This window comes from Pseudorasbora parva, chromosome 4 (genome assembly GCF_024679245.1).
Source record: "Pseudorasbora parva isolate DD20220531a chromosome 4, ASM2467924v1, whole genome shotgun sequence".
Classification (NCBI taxonomy): Eukaryota; Metazoa; Chordata; class Actinopteri; order Cypriniformes; family Gobionidae; genus Pseudorasbora; species Pseudorasbora parva.
The window spans coordinates 16,073,020-16,087,205 of NC_090175.1; the positions used below are offsets into that span (position 1 = coordinate 16,073,020).

The window sequence follows — 14,186 nt, forward strand, 5'->3', positions numbered from 1 at the left end:
CATGAGCTGACCTTTCTGTGACAGCGTGATGTGTGATATTTCCCCTCTCACCATCTCTCTCTGCAGCTGATCATTGACACACCCACCAGTCCTATGACCAGCGGTCTGCCTCTTTTCTTTGTCATCACTGTTACAGCCATTAAACAGGTGAGAAAAGACTCCTTACTTTCCTCTCTGTTAAAATTGTGTGACGTCACTCCCTAACTGGTTTCTCTCGCCACTCTTCTTCTCTGCAGGGCTATGAGGACTGGATCAGGCACAAAGCGGACAACGCTATAAACCAATGTCCAGTCCACGTCATCCAGCATGGCAAAGTTGTGCGCAAACAGAGTCAAAAGCTACGGGTGCGTAAGCACATATAAAATCTGTCATAGACCGTAAAAAATATGGACGTAGTGTCCGTGACGTCACCTATAGGATTCTGAAGTGCAGTTTTGAAGCGTAAAGTAGAGACGAGCTGGCCGTCGCCATCTTGGCAGCGTGTCACGCCCGGAAAACAGAAAATGGGCAAAGAGGCGGGATGTGGGCGGAGTTTAGGTTACGCAATGACTAACAGACGGCGGATAAATGCCAATCCACCTGTCAATCAATGTAACCACGCCCTTAATTATGCAGAACTTTAAGACTTTATATAATGCAAACCAACGAGTTAGAAATAAATCCGCCCCCCTCACAGTTGTCATGAAGGGCAAAATTAGCCGTATAGACCAAAATACCAAAACATACACATGTTTACAGCCATATAGTACCAGGCTGTAAACATGTTCTTTTCTGCTGTAAAGTTGGACATTTTAATGAGATTCTGCTCCCTTCTGGAGCCTGTCACTTGTGGCCAGTCGAGGAATTGCAGTTTAAGTCACTTCCGTATTGGCTTTAATAGAAACTGCGGGAGGTTGCCGCCTGGTCATGACTCATACCATAAGGTTTGGTGAAGTGTCACTAGCGCCACCTCTTGGATTCACAAAAAAAATACTGTTTTCAAACAGGTTTCCCAAACAGTCCTCTTCGTTTTTCCATTGGTGAAGCAAACAGATCGCCCTGCCACAAACGCATCCCATCGGTTAAGCCGGCAGTTTTAAGAAATAAACAGCAGTGTTCAGGAAATTGAACCTATCAATGGCTTACTCTTTATGCATATTAAGCTGGCATAAGAGAATCTTTTTATGACACACTTCAAGTCTGAAAATGCTTTTTTGCTTTATTCTCAGAGAAATATATCTACAAAGTTTTGCTCTGCTGGCCAGCGTTCTGCTTACACAGCCAGCTTGCTGTTTGGAAACTGAATGTTGGCATGTCAACAAGCAGATTGACAGTGTGCCCACGATACCCACAATGCACTGGGAATCTTTTGTTATTTAACTGTGGAACTTTTGCTCTCACTCTCTTTCAATATGAAATAATCAGTATTTTAATGTTAGAAACATGTTTTTATTTGTTTAGTATGTATTTTTTCCTCCCAAAATTTTCATAATTCATTCTTGATGATTTCATGCTATAAAATGAGAAGAAGAAAAACCACGATGAAAACCACTGGAAGCTGCGACGATAAAGAGAATGTGCTTGAATACTAACCATCACAGCTTTTCCAGTAGATAATCCGGCCAGCATCTGTAATCCGTTACGCAACACATGCAGATCGGCCAGCGGGAACAACTACCAGGATCAGGATTTTCATTTATGTAGATTTATATGTTTGTATATATATATATATATATATATATATATATATATATATATATATATATATATATATATATATATATATATATATATATATATATACAAATCAAGTGTAGATAATGAGTTGCCTCTAACATCACAGTGGAATGAAAAAAAAAAAATATATATATATACATTTTCATTCCACTGTGATGTTAGAGGCAACTCATTATCTACACTTGATTTGTTGGTATGACAGTATATCTTACTTTATTCAAAATCTCTGCAGTAAGGTTATGGAGACATTATCTGTAGCACATAAATGTTGAATTGGACCCTCGCTCTTTGACCTTTCAGGTGGGTGATATTGTCCAGGTGAAGGAGGATGAGACGTTTCCATGTGACCTCATACTGCTCTCCACCAGTAGAGAAGATGGAACATGTTTCGTCACAACAGCCAGCTTAGATGGAGAGTCCAGCCATAAGGTGATTGGTCATTTTATAGAAAAGCAAACATCACTGTTATTTTTCCTAAAACTGTTACAAGTCAAGTCACATTTATTCATATAGCGCTTTATGCAATACAGATTGTTTCCAAGATTGTTGTCAGATTGTTGTCGAATTCAGTTCTGTGGTAGAGCAGTTCTAAAAAAGACAATAGTGCAATTCAGCTCAAGTTAGTTCAGTATTGATTCATTGCAAAATACATCAATTATAAAACAAAGTCATGTCAGCTTGAAGCAGCTCTGCGAAAGACCATAGTGTCATCATCCAGCTCAATTCAGTTCAAGTTTTGTTCTCATAGACTGAGACTGAAATGTTTTGTGCGCACTATACAGCACACTGTCAGTTACTCCTATTAGATGGGAGATGGTAGAAATATGTGAGTGTTTTTGACCTTGGAATGCCAACTGGTTTCTCTCGTGCTCTCCTCTCTACACAAAGACCTATTATGCAGTTCAGGACACAAAGGCATTCAACACAGCAGAGGAGGTGGACACACTGCATGCCACGATAGAATGCGAACAACCCCAGCCGGACCTTTACAAGTGAGTAATACACACATATATCAGCAGTAAACACATAAACAAACCCTGGCATTCTCTTACAAACACACTCTATGCATAGGACTACTGTTGGACTGACACGGCATGCCACACACTCCAGATACCCCACAAAAATATCTTCACATGTTGTCTTAACTACACACACACACACACACACACACACACACACACACACACACACACACACACACACACACACACACACACACACACACACACACACACACACACACACACACACACACAAACAAATATAGACTCAGAGCACAGACTAGACATTAATTTCTGTCTTTTCTTCCTTCTCCTCTTCCGCTTTAGATATGTGGGACGCATCAATATTTATTTGGATCGAGACGAGCCCATCGCGAGGTAAATCTATACTCAGGAAATTGACTCTTAATTAAAGGGCCAGTGTGTGAAAGATTGAATTCAGAAAGGGCAATTTATCATTTTCATAGAACAGCACTCTCTTCCAATTTTGATTCTTACTAAAGAAATGATTTCCTTGCAGTCCATTCTAACTTTAATAAACAATTTTGTCTTTTGGTACAAAAATGTAAATACGTGAATATACAGTGTTAAAAATAAATAAATAAATAAATAAATAATGTTATATGATAATATTAGTGCTGTCAAATGATTAATCGCAATGAATCGCATCCAAAACAAAAGTTTGTGTTTACATAATATACATTCAAACCTAAAATTATTCAGACATTAGATATACTTTTTTACTAGTGGGTTAAGGACACTGTAGTTTATTTATGTAAGCGAGGATTGCAAAATAAAGAACACTGTGACATATTATACCCAAAATGTCTTCATACAGTGGACTACCAGTAAAATGTATACAAATTGATACAGCTGATTGGTTAATTGTAATCCATTACATACCTTTCTATCTAAAGTTATCTGATATTATCAAGATGAATTTGTTCTGACACAGTTTAACTCTTGAGTTCTTGTCATACTTCATTACCATTTTCTAAACAATAGCGAATAAACTGTGATAATGTGAGAAATGTTGAATGTGTCTGAATACAATTTGGTTTGACTGTATGTGAGTCCTGTGTATAATTATTATGTGTATATATAAATACACACACACGCATGTATATATTTAAGATTTTTTATTTATTTATGTATAAAATATTTATATGTAATATAAATTATATAAATATATATACAATATATACATGCACATATTTCTGAAATATATACAGGTGTGTTCAAATATACATAATAACTATAGGCAGTATACACACACACACATATATTATGTAAATTAAATCACAATTAATCTTTTGATTCTAAATAATATACCGGTGTGTAATATTATACATTTGATTTTATATAATAGAAATAATGCAAGTATTTGTATCTTGGTGCACTTCAAATATGCAAATATTTTAATAATTATGAATAAATATAGTATTTAAAATAAATAGATAATATTGTATATTGTATAATATTGCCTTTTATATAATATTGCAACTTCTGAATAATATAATATAATATAATATAATATAATATAATATAATATAATATAATATAATATAATATAATATAATATAATATAATATAATATAATATAATATAATATAATAAAAGTAAAAGTGATATCAACAAAGTACATTTAGGCAGCTTCACAAATATTTATTTTCATATTTAGTTGATTAATATTAGGTTTGTTTACACACAACATGAATGTTTTAGGTTAAATGTATATGTGCATACACTTTATAAGGTAAAGTGTATGTTTCCATTGGTTTTAGTTACCATTTAATTCACCTTTCCACAAATTTCAATCACTTTGTTAACCTCAATTTTTACTTAAAATAGCCCTGCAGTGTGACTAATGAAATTGCACTACAGTGTGTTCACTGTCAAAAGATGTGAGCATAATTTTTTAATCTTTGTAATGCTCAGTTTGATCTGTTTGATTATTTCAGACCCCTGGGTTCTGAGAACCTGCTGCTGCGTGGAGCTACACTGAAAAACACTGAATACATACATGGTAATACAATCCACACTGTATATTTACATATCATTTAAGCGCATGCTCATTTATATTTATGCATTTGGCAGACACTTTATCCTGAACAGCAGGCAGTGCAGACAAGGTGTATTGTGCTCCTAAGGAACTCCGTTTGCACTCAGTCAAAACCCACTGATGCCAATGATGATCCATCACTATAACTTGCTACAATAGTTTTTTAGGCAAAAGAAAGGGCAGGAGGATGGGAGAAGAGTTGCTGATTGAGTCATTTTGTCACTCTGTTCCCACTGTAATTAAATGAGTCACTGAGGCTTGTGAGATCAGAGAGAAGTTCTTAATTGCTAGAGAGAGAGAGAGAGAGAGAGAGAGAGAGAGAGAGAGAGAGAGAGAGAGAGAGAGAGAGAGAGAGAGAGAGAGAGAGAGAGAGAGAGAGAGAGAGAGAGAGAGAGAGAAAGAGAAAGAGAGAGAGAGAGACAGAGAAAGAGAGAGAAAGAGAAAGAGAAAGAGAAAGAGAAAGAGAGAGAGAGAGAGAGAGAGAGAGAGAGAGAGAGAGAGAGAGAGAGGGCAAGGGAGGGAGATGAATGTCAAATTATACATGTGAAGATCCAAAGTGCAGGGCACAAAAATGTGTACCTTTGTTACGGGCGAAGCCATTATGTCTTACCGTACAGTGAGACAAAAAGAGCTCAGTTATGTAACGACGGCTTTTACATTATCATAACTTCAAAGAGTCTGTACAGAAATGGTCATGAGAGAATTATGTTTTCCAAATGCTCTCCGTCTTCTCTTGTTTCTCTAGCTGTGGCCATCTACACAGGCATGGAAACCAAGATGGCCCTCAACTACCAGTCCAAGTCTCAGAAACGCTCGGCTGTTGAAAAGTAAGACACGATGATAGGCTTTCGATCAGTTTATCTTGCTGTCAGCATGTACAGCGTAATGCATTTAGTGTCCTTTTTGTAAAGCAAACTGCAGGCCTCTGTATTTGTTGTCACAAATTGTATCAAGTTGCGCTCACATGTGTCTCACTGACAATTCTGTCAGACAGATAGATGCAGCCATTAAGAAAATACATCAAGTCTGTTTAAATTGAATAAGCAGGTGTACTTTCAGAGATCTTCTTTCAAAGTTTAAATGTCATTGACTTTTTCAATCAAATAAATGTGGATTTTTGTTTGTTTTAGACCTTTATTTAATATTATAGATGTCATTTGGACAGGATACGAGACCCTCAGGGAAAGTTAGTGCGGATAGATTTTGTCACCCTGATGTATGATATGGGTCTTTACCATCAGGTCTATAAATGATTATGCATATACTGTATGGGTCAGAGATAATCGCATTACTGTTTGTCTTGCAGGTCTATGAATGCCTACCTGATTGTATACCTCTGCATTCTGATCAGTAAAGCTCTGATCAATACGCTTCTGAAGTACGTCTGGCAGGCCAACCCAAACAGAGATGAGCCCTGGTACAACCAGAAAACTGAGACTGAGAGGCAACGGCATGTAGTACGTGCTATAGAATAATGCTTATTATTACAAAGCTTATTATTCTTTTAATTATAATTGATTATAATTAATTTTATTATTATTTATATATTTTATTTAATTTTATTTACAAATTAAAAACAAGTTAAAACATTTGTAATTATTTAACATGATACAATATTAATATTAATACAATAAAATATTTTGTGTTACTCTATATATATATATATATATATATATATATATATATATATATATATATATATATATATATATATATAATATATATATATATATATATATATATATATATATATACATACATACATACAACAACGATCAGGCATACATTATGATGACCTAATATTGTGTTGGTCGCCCATTTATTGCCAAACCTGCCCTGACCCACCCAGGCATGGAAAGGTGGTGTGCCAGATACCACACCACTAGAAAGGTGTGCTGTGGTATCTGGCACCAAGATGTTAGCAGAAGATCCTTTAAGTCCTGTAAGTTGCCGGGGTGGAGCCTCCATGGATCGGACTTGTTTGTTCAGCACATCCCACAGATGCTCGATTGGATTAGATCTGGGGAATTTGGAGGCCAAGTCAACACCTCAAACACGCTGTTGTGCTCCTCAAACCATTCCTGAACCATTTTTATTTTGTGGCAGGGCTCATTATCCTGTTGAAAGAGGCCACAGCCATCACGGAATACCATTTCAATGAAAGGGTGTACATGGTCTGCCACAATGCTTAGGTAGGTGGTACATATCAAAGTAACATCCACATGGATGGCAGGACCCAAGGTTTCCCATCAGAACATTGCCCAAAGCATCACACTGCCTCCGCCGGCTTGCCTTCTCCCCATAGTGCATCCTGGTGCCATGTGTTCAATGCACATGATGCACCCGGCCATCCATGTGATGTAAAAGAAAACCTGATTCATCAGGCCATCTTGTTCCATTGCTCCATGGTCTAGTTCTGATGCTCATGTGCCCATTGTTTGCGCTTTTGGCAGTTGAGAGGGGTCAGCATGGGCACCCTGACTGGTCTGCGGCTATGGAGCCCCATACACAACAAACTGCGGTGCACTGTGTATTCTGACACCTTTCTATCAGAACCAGCATTAATTTCTTCAATTTGAGCTACAGTAGCTCGTCTGTTTGATTGGACCACACAGGCCAGCCTTCGCTCCCCACGTGCATCAATGAGCCTTGGCCACCCATGACCCTGTCACCGGTTCACCACTGTTCCTTCCTTGGACACTTGATAAATACTGACCACTGCAGACCGGGAACACCCCACAAGAGCTGCAGTTTTGGAGAACCTCTTTAGCCATCACAATTTGTCAAACTTGCTCAAATCCTTCAGCTTGCACATTTTTCCAGCTTCTAACACATCAACATTGAGGACAAAATGTTCACTTGCTGCCTAATATATCCCACCGACTAACAGGTGCCGTGATGAAGAGATTTTTAAAGTTTTATAAACTTCACATGTCATAATGTTATGCCTGATCAGTATATACCAATAAATAAATGCTCAAAACATAGCTCAAACTTACGGAGCCCCGCACATGACGCACATGCAGTAAAAAAACTAGTAGGCTAAATGGTGCGCACAATTTACTATTTTGATCCCTCGATTTATTAATAGTGCGCACATTTTACTAATTTCATTCCCTCGATCTGCTAAATCGTGCGCACGTTTAACTAAGTCGATCCCTCGATTTACTAAATTGTGCTCACAATTTATAAATTGAGGGAATTAATTAATATAACAAGCGCATGATTTATAAATCGAGGGAACGAAATAGTGAATTGTGCGCACTATTTACCTTTTTTTTCTTCTTGCATGTCATGTAAGAGCATGCTATCAAACTATTTAATTCTGTCCATTTGTCTCCTCAGTTAATCCGGGCATTCACAGATTTCTTGGCCTTCATGGTTCTGTTCAACTACATCATTCCTGTGTCCATGTACGTAACCGTAGAGATGCAGAAGTTCTTGGGCTCGTACTTCATCCTGTGGGACGATGACATGTACGATGAGGAGCTCGGAGAGCGACCGCTCGTCAATACCTCCGATCTTAATGAGGAACTTGGGCAGGTGAGAAACCATTTCAGTCCACTCCAAAAGCTGCCCAGGTCAACATTTGCTCACCTTCTCTCTCTTTTTTTTTTTCTTTGCTCCATCACAGGTGGAATACGTCTTCACAGACAAGACTGGCACTTTGACAGAAAATAACATGGAGTTGAGAGAATGTTGTGTGGATGGGCATGTTTACGTGCCGCATGCCATCTGTAATGGGCAGATCTTACCTGGAGCTGCAGGAATGGATATGATCGACTCCTCTCCTGGCATAGATGGAAAGGTGAGCCAAGCTTGTTGTTTTTGTTTCCATAACTGCTGTTTAGTAGAGATTTTGACATATATTCAACTTTTACTGTATGATGATGTATGTTTGTTTTCTCATTAAATAATTTGTTGGGCTACTTTTATTCAACAAGAAAATTTAATTGATCAAAAGTGACAGTAAAGACTTTTTTTTTTTATGGAAGGTTTCTATTTCAGCACAACTTCTTCCAAAATTGATAATAGTAATATTTCTAGAGCATCAAATCATCATATTTTAGAATGATTTCTGAAGGATCATGTGACACCAAAGACTAGAGTAATGATGCTGAAAGTTTAGCTTTGCATCCCAGGAATAAATTACATTTTAAAACATATTCAAATAGAAAACAGTTATTTAAAATAACATCTTCCAATAACTGTTAAGTGCTGTACATGCTTGATCAAATAAATGTAGCCTTGCTGAGCATAAAAAAATCATTTTTTCAAATGTCATTGTACTTGAACCGCAGTGGTCCCAAAAAGTATTTGTACATATGTACTTAAAAAATGAAAACGCAAAATCATAATTTTTTTAAAACCAAATATCATTTTAAACAAACAAAATATGTTTAACCATCTGTTTCTACAGTGATTTTTATGCATTTGATAAAGGAAGCTATAAAAATGTTTGGACAAGATGAGAGAATGAAGGTGTTATTATAAATGGCGAGTTATGTTTCATTGCACAGATAAATGATATTATCACCAAGTTTTTGCATGAATATTTTAGCTGTGGATGGTTGGAGTGATGGATGGATTCTAATTTTATCTTTGAGCGATGTGACACATTTAATATCAGAAGATTAACTAAAACATTTATTAAAAAATGTGTTAACTGGAATCTCACATCTCTTGTCAGTCGTATTTTTGAATGTGATTTGTGAATAATGGATAAGCTCATTTTGACCATTCAAAATAGATTCTGTAAGGATGATATTGTGTGTGCGTGTGCATAAAGTGAAATATCAGAGTACAGTGTTGTTACGATTTTTAATGTCTGCTTAAATCAAATGCTTTCAAATATTTAGTGGATATATAGTGACTGCATTTTGTTCAGTGTTAGACTCTCTCTCTCTCTCTCTCTCTCTCTCTCTCTCTCTCTCGCTCCTTTTATCTCTCCGTCTTTGTCACTTAATCTCTTTTTAGTCTCTCTGTTTTCCTTTCTTCTGGTGTGTGAGGAAACAGATGAATGATTCTGTTTGGCTTTTAAGTAAAGGTGGTGTCCCATTGCCTGTGTGTGTACACACTATTGGTCAGAAGTTTGGAATATTTAAGACATGTTTTTGAAAGAAGTCTCTTACAGTCACCAAGGCTGCATTTATTTGATCAAAAGCACAGCAGTAATATTGTGAAATATTATTGCAATTTAAGTTTAAAAGAACTGATTTTACCAAATCTGCATATTAGAATGATTTCTGAAGTATCGTGTGACACTAAAGACTGGAGTAATGATGTTAAAGATTCAGTTATGTATTACATTTTAGAATATATTGAAATAGAAAATTGTTATTTTAAATTGGAATAATATTTAATGTAATTTTGTTCAAATTAATGTAGCCTTGCTGAGCCAAAAATAATTATTTTTTCTAGTATTTATTTAAATAGTCTATTAAACATTCTATTTTTCTTATGGAATTGCAAACTCTTTGTAGCAAATTCACAGTTGCAGCAGTTTTTACACAGTATTTCAGGGCAAACTTTATGTCTTCTTGAATTAATCATGAATTTTCAAGCAATTATCTTTTTGAATCTCATAGCGTGGTGTCATTTCTGACTCTTGGTGTATGTGTGTGTTTCATCAGGAGCGAGAGGAGCTGTTTTTCCGCGCATTGTGCCTGTGTCACACAGTCCAGGTGAAGGAAGAGGAGACGGTGGACGGCATTAAGAGAGGAATCCATCAGGGCAAGTCCACCTCCTTCTACATCTCCTCCTCTCCAGACGAGGTTGCGTTGGTGGATGGCATGAAAAGGCAAGACGCATGCATGCAAACTCATAAACATGCACTCACACTGACAAATTATATGGTAACACTTTAGAATAAACCCAATTTATTAAAATGAATTTACAACAAGCAATATATTCTTACAGTATTATTCAAAGGTAGGGTAGGCCATTTCACATAAGATCCAACCCTCCCTTCAGAGCGTCTACAAAGAAAAAAAATTACCTACCCTATCTTTAACCCGATACCTTTAACACAGTCAAAACTTCGTTTTTATGACCATTTTGTATCCTTTCTTTGACCATACAGTGACTGTACATGCTGTTGTGTGTTTAAGTCATATTTGCCAATGACAGATATTCAAGGAAAAAATGATTCATAATGAAATGGCCCCTTTTATCGCAACAACAAACAAAGCTTACTTTCTCTTTCTCTCACCTGCTCAGGTTGGGCTTCACCTATCTCCGTATGAAGGACAGTCACATGGAGATCCTTAACAGAGATGATGAAATGGAAAGGTGAGCCATCTGGACAACAGCATTAGCACAATGACCCGTAAACATTTGGATGTCTTTTGCACAGTTGGCCCGAGCCTGTATTTTACAATAGTTTACTGTAAACTTACATGTATTTATATGTGAAATATAGATTTGCATATGACAATTCATATTGCTAACTTTAAAAAACAACAACCAAAAAATAATTTAAGCTAAATGAATAAACAGTAAAATAGTAGTTTTAAAAAGTTTGTATTGTTTTTTTTCAAATAATAGTAAAATAATTATGAATATAAATATAAATATAAATAAATATAGATTTGCATATGATAATTAATAAGTTATATTAATACTTATACGTATATTACTTTAACTAGTATTATATATATACTATTATTATTGTACTACTATTATATATATATATATATATATATATAATTTGAATAGAATAACTGATATCTTAAACCAATATAAATTAATAATTTTAGTGAAATAATAATTTTTTGCACCCTCAGATTCCAGATTTTCAAATATTTTATCTCGACTAAATATTGTCCTATCCTTACATACCATACATCAATGTGTTATTTATTCATGACACCCTTATGTTTTGTGGTCCAGGTTCACATATATACACACACATTTATGCATTTAAACTTTTTTTTTTTTTTTTTACAAACAAGCATTTAGATTCATACCACAAGCAAAAGCAGGGCTGCTAACAACTGCTGTGGTGACTGCAGCTTTAATTTTCTTGTCATGCTATGTTTTTTCCCACATATGGTGTGAGAAAGAAACCTCAGCAAAGCAATGTTTGCTCAGCCTAATTTGTAATCATCTGTGTATTTACTCAGCTATATTAACATCGTTGTGTGTTTATTAAAATAACACTGTTATACAGTATGTTGTGGGAGGCAGTGAAGTGCCTCTGTTCAGGGAGTATTGTGAAAGGACCAGTGTTTGTGAGTGTGTGTTTATGTGTGTCCTTGAAGGACAAGGATCAGCCATAATTAGTGCAGCTACACACTGTCCTACAGCTGAGAACATGAGGGTCAGCACAGAGCGCAGTCACATAAAAACTCTGTCTGTCTGTGATAAAGATGCATCCCAAAGGATCCAGTCAGTGCCACCTATGCCTCTGATTTATCTCGACATAGTCATTCATTATCCCTACGATGTTTGTTTGTGGCTGTACATTCACAGATTTGAGCTGTTGGAAGTGTTGAACTTTGATTCAGTGAGGAGGAGAATGAGCGTAATCGTAAGATCAAGCTCAGGTATGATGAAAACACACACACACACACACACACACACACACACACACACACACACATTTGTTTTTGTGACATATGGGGACATTCCATAGACGTAATGGTTTTTATACTGTACAAACTGTATTTTCTATCCCCTTACACTGGCCCTGCCCATAAACCTACCCATCACAGGACACATTCTGCATTTTTACTTTAAAAAAAATTCATCCAGTATAATTTATAAGCCTTTTGAAAAGTGGGGACATGGCCAATGTCCTCATATTTCACCATCTCCTTGTAATACCTATGTCATACCCATGTCATTATACACATTTGTGTCCTCATATGTCACAAAACATGTGTGCCCCCCCCCACACACACACTTACTTACAATGTAAATGAGGAATTGCCGTACACTTACATTATTTTCATATAGCTAATTATAATTATTGTATATTATTATAGATGCCTTTTTCTGATATAAAAAATACAATGTCAGTTTAACATGTTAATGTTAGTGTGATTTAATTATTTAAAAAGTGATCAAAATTGAATGTAGTTAATCATGCCTCCTGACCAGTAATGGCTAACATACTATTATACAGTTATGTATAAACTTATAACTTATAATTTAGCCCTTAGCTCTTTGTCAAATCTAATCAGTTTTATTTTGCCACAATAATGAAATGTCTTTGAATTATCTCTACAAATATTGATATTTTAGAATAATTTGGTTAATTGCATATGATGCAGAATAATTAATTTGATTTGCAATTTAAGAGATTGGCCGTCCTAATTATTCACTTTATTTATGAATTATTGTCCCATCTGAGTACATCCCCAAAGGGATTTAGCTAACGTCTGGGGATAATTTTGCCCTCAAATCATTGCTGAGTAAACACACGCGCGCACACACACACACACACACACACACACACACACACACACACACACACACACACACACACACACACACACACACACACACACACACACACACACACACACACACACACACACACACACACACACACACACACACACACACTCATTCTGGATCTGCAAGTGACTGTTGCACATTCCAGTGAAAGTGTCTGAGTCACCATGTGTGCCCAAATTAAGGGGGCCAGTTAATGCAAGTGGGTCAATGCGCTGCTAGCATACAAACGAGAGCTAGATTTAGACATCTGTCTGATTCCTGAATACATTCAGTCACAAACAATTGACCTAATAACTACTCTTCTAAATAAATAAAAATATTCTTGAATATATTGAGAACCTGACAGCATAACTAATGTGCTAATTTAAAAGACTGAAATAATTATTGTGATGTATGATAGTGTTTCAGTGAGAGAGAAAAATAAAAAATAAAAATGTGTTGCTAAAATGATGAACTAAAGGGATAGTTCGCCCAAAATTGAAAACTGTCTTATCATTTATTTTCCTTCATGCCATCCCCAATATAAATGACTTTTATTTCTTCAGATAAACACAAACAAAGATTTTTAGGCAAATAATCCATCTTTGTGAGTCCATATAATGCCACTGAATAGGTGTTGCTCGGTTGACGCTTGAAAAACCACACAAAGTACATGAATGTCTTCTGAAGCTAAATGATAGGTTTAAGAAAAATACTAACATATTGCATTCTTTTAACTATAAACTATCGCTTCCTTTCAACTGTCCTGGGTTCGTTTCTGTAAGACGTAAGTGCGTTATGACGTTCACGGAAGAAGTAACGTAAAAAGCACAGAGGACAGCCACTTCCCGCGCTAACTACACAACACACTTCACTCGTACGACAGTAGAGCTGAAGCAATGATTTTCTAGATTAAAAAGTTGTATTATTTTATTAGTATTTAAAAGTTTTAGTATTTTCCCCCA

General features: G+C 36.0%; 1 protein-coding gene across 6 annotated transcripts in view; it reads left to right on the forward strand.

Moving 5' to 3' along the window:
* Positions 1–14,186, forward strand: part of atp11a (ATPase phospholipid transporting 11A) — a 94,946-nt gene that overhangs the window by 45,921 nt on the left and 34,839 nt on the right. For all 6 annotated transcript variants that reach the window (XM_067441063.1, XM_067441064.1, XM_067441065.1 and 3 more), the window contains exons 4-16: positions 67–147; positions 237–344; positions 2,017–2,145; positions 2,605–2,708; positions 3,045–3,095; positions 4,679–4,743; positions 5,525–5,606; positions 6,086–6,236; positions 8,125–8,322; positions 8,414–8,587; positions 10,413–10,579; positions 10,999–11,070; positions 12,253–12,326. In XM_067441063.1, the coding sequence (XP_067297164.1) occupies positions 67–147; positions 237–344; positions 2,017–2,145; positions 2,605–2,708; positions 3,045–3,095; positions 4,679–4,743; positions 5,525–5,606; positions 6,086–6,236; positions 8,125–8,322; positions 8,414–8,587; positions 10,413–10,579; positions 10,999–11,070; positions 12,253–12,326 (1,456 nt within the window). The remainder of the gene's footprint in view (positions 1–66; positions 148–236; positions 345–2,016; positions 2,146–2,604; positions 2,709–3,044; positions 3,096–4,678; positions 4,744–5,524; positions 5,607–6,085; positions 6,237–8,124; positions 8,323–8,413; positions 8,588–10,412; positions 10,580–10,998; positions 11,071–12,252; positions 12,327–14,186) is intronic.